General features: G+C 30.5%; 1 protein-coding gene across 2 annotated transcripts; it reads left to right on the forward strand.

Annotated features, from left to right (window-relative positions):
* Positions 1–1777: 1777 nt before the first annotated feature.
* Positions 1778–7047, forward strand: LOC106681488 (myotrophin). Of its 2 annotated transcripts, none has more exons than XM_067047951.1 (4): positions 1778–1983; positions 2236–2346; positions 2540–2623; positions 5070–5214. In XM_067047951.1, the coding sequence occupies exons 1-4, from the start codon at positions 1915–1917 to the stop codon at positions 5094–5096; spliced, it is 291 nt and encodes a 96-aa protein (XP_066904052.1). In that variant the 5' UTR covers positions 1778–1914; the 3' UTR covers positions 5097–5214. The 2 variants fall into 2 exon arrangements, with proteins under 2 accessions (XP_066904052.1, XP_014277313.1); XM_014421827.3 differs by lacking the exon at positions 5070–5214 and adding an exon at positions 5304–7047 and having other exon boundaries at positions 1780–1983.
* The last annotated feature ends 2290 nt before the right edge of the window (positions 7048–9337 follow it).

A 9337-nucleotide genomic window follows, 5' to 3' on the forward strand; every position in this document is an offset into this window, starting at 1 on the left:
AATCTTCCAATGGGATAAACGAAGAAATAGGAGCAGAATGGGTGATAAGCTCAAATATTATTTCAAGTTGGGTATTTAGATATTAGGAATAAATAGTTTTAAAAAAAAAAAATTAAATAATTCACAAATGAAAGGTCGATTATCACGGCCGTTACATAAGGAAACCCTAAAAATACTAAGCCAATAACCTTAAAAGAGCAGTGTGAGATGTCCCCGCCAGCAACTAACGACCTCTTGGCTAGCAGAAACACAGCCAGCCCAGACCCTACTGAACCGAACCAGGCAAAAAAGGAGCTGCGGCGCAAGTTAATCAGGGCCTGCACTGTCGTTTCCTATCTGACCCTCATCGGGAGCCTGGCCTTCTTCCTCGCCCTCTACTATATTTTCATATGGAAACCCAGGTTTGCAAAAAAACATGATGGAAGTTTGATAATTATTAAACCATAATAACAAAAAAAAGTTCCATCTGTTCCCTATTGTCAATGCTTTATTTCTTAAAATATAAGCATTTCATTTTAATTTTTTATTCCGGATGTTTTAATTTTTATATAAACAAATTAACAAACATTTTTTTAAAATGGGTAGAAAATATAGTCCTTAAGTATTATTCTCTCTAATTCCAGTTGTGGGTTTTAACTTAACCCATCATTGTTACATTTAAATGGGGTTACAGCACTGGACTATGCACTCGCGAAATAATCAAACCCCCAACAGATCATTTTCTGAAGAGGTCGGAGCCTAAATTCGCATAAATACTATACTGTCAGATTATTAGCCACAACCAGTCTGGACGGAATAATACCTAAATAACGAAAATAATTTAAGTCAGAATTAGCGCATATTCGGGGCAAGGATATAAATGGGAATTTGTATCAAAATTGTTTTCATAGGAAAGCTACCATCCATTAATTTCAAATTACCATAAATGGTGGCTCTCTAACCAAAACAGTGAGATACTAATTCCCATTTATGCGCTTGCCCCCAATATGCCCTTAGACTTACCTAGCTGTTTTTACTTTCCATTCAGATTCTCCATAGTTGAACGGACATTCTTGACCTTAAACAATAAGATGAGAGATGTATGACCTATTTCATTAAAATCTAAACTTATTTGCACTTACAGAAAATATTTCTAGATAAAAATGCATACCTACTCCAATATTATTATTATGAGCTGATCTCGTAGATGAAATTAAACAGCATCAAGGAAGTAGTGTAGGTTTTTCTGTTTTTTTAAAACAGTTTACTTCTTAATTCTTAATAGATATTGTTAGTTTACAAAGAAGATTTAATTTATTTTATATCATTCATCTACTAGTAAGTAACTAATCAACTCAGATTCACCCCAAGACAATTAATGGGCTCTGTAAGTTAGACACACTATAAATCTTTAGCTTGCTCCTTAATTTAATATGATGACTATTATTCAATTTACCGAAAATCATAGCCTTCATGGTCTAAGCGCGCAATTGTTTTCTCATATCATAATGAAATCATACAATATGTCAATGAAAATTTTTGCTAAAGTTTTATCAAAACTAATTTTAGCCCTATTCTGACTGTAGATTGGCATGAAAATCACATTTTTCAAAGATTTTGGGGGAGGGGATAGATGCATTATATTTTCAACATAATTTCGAAGAATCGACATTTGATCATAAATTCATGAGGTGAGTTAAATTATTATGAATTATTTGTTCAAGTTCAGTTCCTCTTTGATCACTTATACTTGTTTTTTAATTGCAATTATATTTTAACAGGATTATACACATGATTTAGACACCATTGTCCTCGACCCCCACCGGGTTTTGGGAGAGGTTTCGTAGTACGTTAACTAGATTAGAAGTTTTAGTCCTTAAATTTAGGCAATTTTGTTTTCCATTTATTGACTGTTAGTGTCCAGACTCTTTCCAAATGAGTGAACTAGTGTGGGGAATTAAAAATGGGGATCTGGAGATCGTTAAAGATTTAGTCGAGAGTAAGGTTAGTCTCGTTTCTTATCAATCAATGTTATTATGAATTCCAACTCTTGCATCTTCATATTTTATAAAATTTGATGTTCTTGAAATATATTATTTTTAACCTTATAATTAATTTTAATGCATAAAAGCCAATTTCTATTAGCATTATTCCTGCAATGTTATTTTATTCTATAAATTGTTAATTAGGATTGGATTAAGATTTTTTTTATCATCATCAAATATCTTTTGGTAATCTTATTTATTGATGTTTTAGGAAATAGATATAAACAAAGAAATTGATGGAAGGCCTCCCCTTCACTATGCTGCTGATTTCGGACAACCCCATGTAATTGAATATTTAGTATCTAAAGGAGCTGACATAAATGTAAGATAAATTAATTAATTATTAATAACAATTACTTAATTATTAGGGAACATTCGATATGTTTAAGTGGGTTAGGCGCTGAACCTACTTTCTGTAACAGTGTAAACTAATTGTTTAATGTTTCAAATACCTAGTAACACTCATTACTTTTCAGTACCTTATTTTATATACTTACACCTCTTTTTTTTTTAAGGCAAAAGACAAACATGGTATTTCTGCTCTTCTTGCTGCTATTTGGGAAGGACATACTAGTTGTGTAAGGACTCTTTTGGACAAGGTATTTTCTTGATTCCTCATTGATAAAATTGCTAATTTCTCTTAAGTGGCTTTAGCAATATTTTATATTTCCTTGTATAGTATATTAGCTTCTACCTTGCTTTTAAATTGTCATGGCCATGATAACAGACACTTGCCTGATCTTGTTCCACAATCTAAATCAGCATTCACTGATGAAAGGTTGGGAATCATATTACTTATTGTTTACAGTTCATCATAATCAATAAAGATTGCTCTAACCAATTATTTTAATTCTTTAACTTCTCTTAAGTAAGACTTAGTATCTACCAACTTAAATTATCATTACTAATGTTGCTTAGTAATGAAAGAACTGGGGAACTAGGGACGACACTTGTTGCCAACTTCCCTGTTTCTAACTATTTAAATGCTTACCAATTCAGTCCTCACAAATTATCGTAATACTGTGCTATTATTATGGTATTGTGAGCTAATAATGTACTGATTGATTTGTTTTCAGATGTAGAATAACAAAAAAAATATACTCAATTAGATTAATTGAGTTTGAAATTCATAAAATCCAAAAATCACTTCCTACACAGTGAGCTAAAAAATTTCCTTTACGTAAAAACAAGTCACATTCGTTTAGCATCCTCAAAAACTATAATATATAACAACTATATTCATTTTCATAAAATGTAAAAAATATTTTTCCTGGCCCACTTTGCAACGATGGTTGGCTGAAACTTGTATAATGAGGGTAGTCTATTGAAATAATTCAGACCATCTAACATTGGAAAGTGGCCCAGGAAAAATATTTTTTGTATTTAATGAAAATTCATATTTAAGGGTTTTTGGGGACGCTAAAAACGAATCTGACTTACTTTTTCTTGAAGACAATTTGTTTTCGTTCACAATAGCCTTCTAGGATCTAAAATATTCTGTTTAATTTTGAATAAAACAAATGCTTTTAGTCTTTGCGTATTATTGGGTATTTTCAAACATACAGATGTGTGCAAAAAGGTAATATGACTGTGAAAACTTTCACTCTGTAGTTGCACTGTTGTTCATATGGTTGTTCATTGTCTAAAAATTTGAACTTGTGTTAATGAGACCAATATTTATTTTTTAGTCAGATCTATAGCTTGGAATGGTTTCTAAGTAGTTGATTTGTCATTATTAGAAATATTTAATGTTTGAGTTCTCTTAATGACTATTTATTCTCCTTCAGGCTCACTGTACTTTGTCAATATACAAAAATTTTAACGAATAATTTATTATGAAGATGTTTTGAAACAATTTCAATTTAACAATAGATTTTATGTTCGTTTTTGATTAAATTGTATTATTTTTATGAATTAAACTACCTTATCTTTAAAATAATCATTATCTGAAACATTCCCATGTATTTTCTGTAGGAGTAGGGCTTCAGGCTGCCATGGGTAGAATTATTTTCATAATTAGTAGTGAAAGGATTAACACCAACTCAATTCACTTAAAACCCTCCAACTTAATTTGAAGGGGCTGTAGAGGTGAAAAATATTTGGGCATGACTAAATTTTTTAAAAAATTATTTCCGCTTTTCTAACATTTCTGCCAAGGAAACAAATTTGCATCCCAATTTTCAAATTTTTTGATCCAAAGGGGTAGGACTAGAGGTGGCTCAATGAAGCGGTAAGAGAAGGATAAATAAATGTACGTATATATCTGATATCTCCCAAACCCCCAAAACTGTGTTCTAGGGCTTAGGAAGCAGATATCAAGTGCCTTCTCATCCCTTCCAATGACCTTTGATACAGTATGAAAGTCTTTTATTTTTGGGAAAAATTGTTAATCTTGTAATATAAGATGTATTAAGGTATGTTTTAAACCAAACTTTTACCAGAAATATTAGACATTGTTATTTAAAAAATACTATTAACAAAGCTATTTGAAAAAAAAAAAAAATTGAAACCATTTTCATGTCTATAGTGACATGTTCATCAAATGTTTGTAATCAAAATAAATTTTAATATTTTTGTTAGAAATAGCAATTTTAAATATTGGACCAGGTCAAATATTGGACACATCAATATCACATGTTATAAAACCCTTCATCCTTTAGAAAGAATGAAGATAGAAATGAAGCACTCAGTGGTAAAACATGGTATTAAACATTTATTGTTAATTAAAGTTTTTAGCATCACCTAATTATTTAGGTCTAATTTCATAAATTGAAATTTTTTTTTAGGTTTTCATACTATTAGTTCACTCTTATTATTACAAAGTTTGTGTAGCCAACATGTGTGAAGTTGTCATAACATCTTTTGGGAAAACTTTTCAGCTTTAGCTTTTTATTACGATGGAGAAAAATATCTTGTCAAATAGTCCATCTTCTAGTGCTGATAGGACATTGTTATTTTCTACAAGGTCTCTTGTGGAGTTATAAATGATTTAAAATGTAGTAAACATAAGAATAAATTTTGAAAATACAAGATTAATTCCTGCAGATAAATGTGAAGATCATGCACATGTGAAGTAGTGGTTACGGTCTTGAAAACTGAAATTTGTACCAACCTATTAATGAAAATATATCCTTAATGAATGATTAAGGTTGTGAGGAATTACATGACCAACTTTTTACCTGAACCATTTTGGTATGCTTGATCTCTATCCAAGCCATAGAATTATATATTTTTTTGCTACTTTATTTAGAAGTTCTTAACCATCTTTAATAATTTTAGGGAGCGGAGAAGATCGGTTCTGCTCCAGATGGAACAAATTACCTTGACTGTGCTGATAAAGCTGAAATCAAACAGCTCCTTCAATAGGTTTCCTCATTTATGTTTTTTTAAATACTTATTTATTATTTATTAAAAAATAACATTTGAAAAAATTATTTGTTTATTAATAATGTGAGAGATATTTGAATTTTATTTTTTTAATATATTCACTTCTAAATCTATTTTCTCTTCTTTTTATATATCCTTTAGTGATGGTGTTTTATTTTTTGTAAGCTTCTTTATTTTTTATCTTGCTTAAAATCCAAAGATATAACTAATTAAGTTATAGAATTAAATAGAACTAAGCAAAAACTCTTGATGTCACTGAATCAAATATTTACTTAATAAAATTGTGGTAGTAATCAGTTTATGAATTATCATGAAGGTTGTGTTGATTGTATATTTTTTATAAACCTATGTATATTTGTTTGCTTTTTTTCTTACAGTTATTGTCATCTGTAGAATTTCATGTATGTGATTATGTGTATTTAATTAAACTTGGTTTTCTTCCAAATATTATTATATTGTTTTAAGGTTTATTAACTTTTTTACTGTTAAAATAAGTATTTATTTTATGTGTCATAAAATTCAGATTAAAAAAAAAATGATCTTGTAATACAATTCAGTTAAACATTTTATTATTAAAAAAAATTAATTCTGAAATCATAGAAATTAAAAACTGCTCATGCTTGAAAATTGAAATAGTTATGTTCTAGAAAGTAGAAATATCGCTGTTTAAAAACTAAAATAGTATTTGTTAAGGTGGAAAGGTTGTTAGTCAGTATTATATTTTTTTAAATGTTTATTAATTATTAGCAAAGCCATAAAAGTTTCAAATTAAAAATTTCAGTGGGCATTAGAAATATATATATTTTTTCTAATTTAGAAAGTCTGCCAAAATAGTTCATAATGGGATTTCAAAGAAACAATGATAAGTAGTCACTAATAATATAAGTGTGGTATATTCATGTTTACAATGCGTTTTCAGTATTTAGTTTTAGTTATGGACTGATCAAATTCCATTCCACCATTATAATTACTTTTGCTTTTGCTTTATTTATTTTATTCTAATCGATTGAATTGGATATTTGATTGTTATTGTAACTCGTTTTGCTGCTTTGAATACATGTTTCTTTTACTTTTAAAACACAAATTATCATAGTTTACTGTGTTATTAGTTTATGAAATAGGCTAATACTACTCTATTTTCCTGAAGCCTGATTAAAGAAATTAATTCTTGAATGGCTACTTAAATATTTTCTTTGAAATTCTACATCTTTGGATTACTTCTATTTAACGTTCCTATCAAATAATGTCTTCTCCAGACTGCTTTTCTTTCATGCAATTAATCTTAAGTAAAATTTTGTTTTCTGCATTCCTGGCTTAGTTAAGAAAGATAAGACAGATCTTATCAGTGTTTGGCCAAATAACTTTATGGAAGATTTTTACTTAAGATAACTATTACGTATTGTAAATAAACATGCTTAACTGTTTTAAATATCCTTTTTTGACAATATTTTTTATATGATTGAGAAAATAATAAGTAGGGCAAACCTTCTCCTTTGTCATAATCCTACTTTGTAATAATACATCATATAATTATGAAACATAGTTTATATGGAAATATTTATCATAAAGCATCATATTTATATTGTAAATGTAATATTTAAAAATTAAATAAGTATTATTTTTACTTAAATATTTATTTGTTCTTTTCTATAAAACCATCCTTTAGAGTGTTTAGCTTGAAATTGTCGCTATTAAATCTTAGTTTTAGTTTATTATTTAGTGAAGGACCCACAGTCCTTTTTTTTTTTAATTTATGTTGTACTTAAATGTATACCTAATTAGATTATGGAGGGGCTAGCCCTGTGATTAAGATTCAAACTCCAGGTTTTGAGTTTACAGACTATTATTTATTTTGTAGTACCCTTAGACCAACCCTGGGTTCAGGAGAACCTCCTGAGGAACATCCAGGAGTTTAACCTTAACGTGGGTAACCTTTATTGGGTGGCTGAACATGATCTGCACCTAATCACCTTGTACAACCATTGCTTTGGAAACTACTGAACCCAAGATCCTTTGAGGGTTGTATTGGTTAAAGTTTTTTTTTTTGTTTTTTATTAAACTTTTTGAGGCTTCCTTGTGCCTAGATCATTAAATCTAAGAGAATCCAGGCTTTAGCGCCACGTTTTTCCTTTGAATCACCCTTAGTATATTCCTGTAAATACAATAAAAGCCAACATTTCTTAACCATTTAAATGAAGCTTCGAACATTCTGTATTGCTGCAAATCTTAATAAACCCTTTTTATAGCAATAACACTTAAAAAAAAAAAACAGTTTTCAAAGCTATGAAAAATAAAAGAAGAAGATGGTGTGGTAATGCATTATACGACTTTTATTTGCTACCCTACTTCGAGTTGACTGTCATCATAAGAACATTGAAAACACAAAACATTTATTTTCTCCTTTTGTTAATTACCAAATTGTTTCATATTTTAAAACCATCCATTTTTTATTATTACTAATTATAAAATAGGGTTGATCTGATTATTTTAAATAAACAAAATTGAAGGTACTTCAAAGGAAGATTTGTAGAACATTTGACTTTTTTTTTTTCGGCCAAGACTCCCATTGGAGTCCTATATTGCCTAACCATGGTTGGGGGTCAAAGCTCTTCATTTTGTGGGACCGCCACTCAATGAAAAAAGTCAACGTCCCAGGCCGGATTCGAACCGGCACCACCAATAGACATCAAATTGGTAAGACTGTGTCTTAACCACTGAGCTATGGGCGGCCCATTTGACATTTAAACCCTTTCAAAATGTTTCAGTGGAGATGAGACATGCTGATATCAAGTATCATTTGAAATAACAAGTTTAATTAAACTTGTTAGATGGATTTTACTTTTTGAAATGGAGCATCCATAGCACTTTTCTTACAAGGACCTTGTTTCATACATATACATAACCACAGACCTTAAATTGTTTTCAAGACGAACATTTTCATTCTTTTAGAGAGAGTGATCCTGGCCTCTATTTAGTTCTCAACTTTCTTATCATCTGTAACCAAGTTTCCCAGGTACTGAACTGGCTTACAAAACTGAAACTGTAATCTCTGAATGATATTTTACTATTCATCTCCTTTTTCCTTCCTGAACTTTTCATGTACTCAGTCTTATTTTTATTAACTCCTGGGTTAGCTGCTGCATCTTGAATTCCTGGAATATTCCCTCTTATGCTGTTCTAGTGGCAATGACTGTATCATCTGAATCTTAAAGAGTTTAACTATCCTCTTCTCACAGAATCCCAAACCCAAACCAGAACTGAGGAAGAAAAGTCGCAAATATTTGGACAACACCATTCTAGAACCTTTATCCTGATATCCTTAAGCAATTCATCTTAAATGTATTGAAGCAGAACTAAATATTCCAATCCAAATGACCCTTCCACCTAAATCATTTCATCTATCAGAAATATCCAGTATCATTCAGAGATTACCTAACCACAAAGCTCCTGTATAGGATGTAATAACATCCCACATCCTAAAACTTCTTCCTAGAAAAGCCATCCTATTCCTCACCTACATATATAACGCTGTTCTCCGTTCCAGATATTTCCCTGCCCCTTGGAAATTATCTATAGTCTAAATGATACCCAAACCCCATAAGCCAGCAGGACACCCATCCTGTCTCTCTATTACCTAACATGGGCAAAATCCTCGAAAAACTCATTTTGAAACTCCTATACTGCATCCTAGATTCCAATCATAATACCAGATCACCAATTTGGATTCTGAACATCTCATTCCACTATCCAGCAATGTCATCATGTGGTGGACATTGTCTCGTCTTCTTTGAAGCGTGGAATACACTGGGCGGGAGTCTTTTTTGATGTAGAACAGGCTTTCGATTGAGTCTGGCACCCGGGACTACTTTACAAACTCTGTAAATTCCTACCTCCTCCATACTTTCTCACTATCCGTTCCTTTCCCA

This window comes from Halyomorpha halys, unplaced genomic scaffold (genome assembly GCF_000696795.3).
Source record: "Halyomorpha halys isolate HHAL.00 unplaced genomic scaffold, Hhal_1.1 Scaffold343.1, whole genome shotgun sequence".
NCBI lineage: Eukaryota > Metazoa > Arthropoda > Insecta > Hemiptera > Pentatomidae > Halyomorpha > Halyomorpha halys.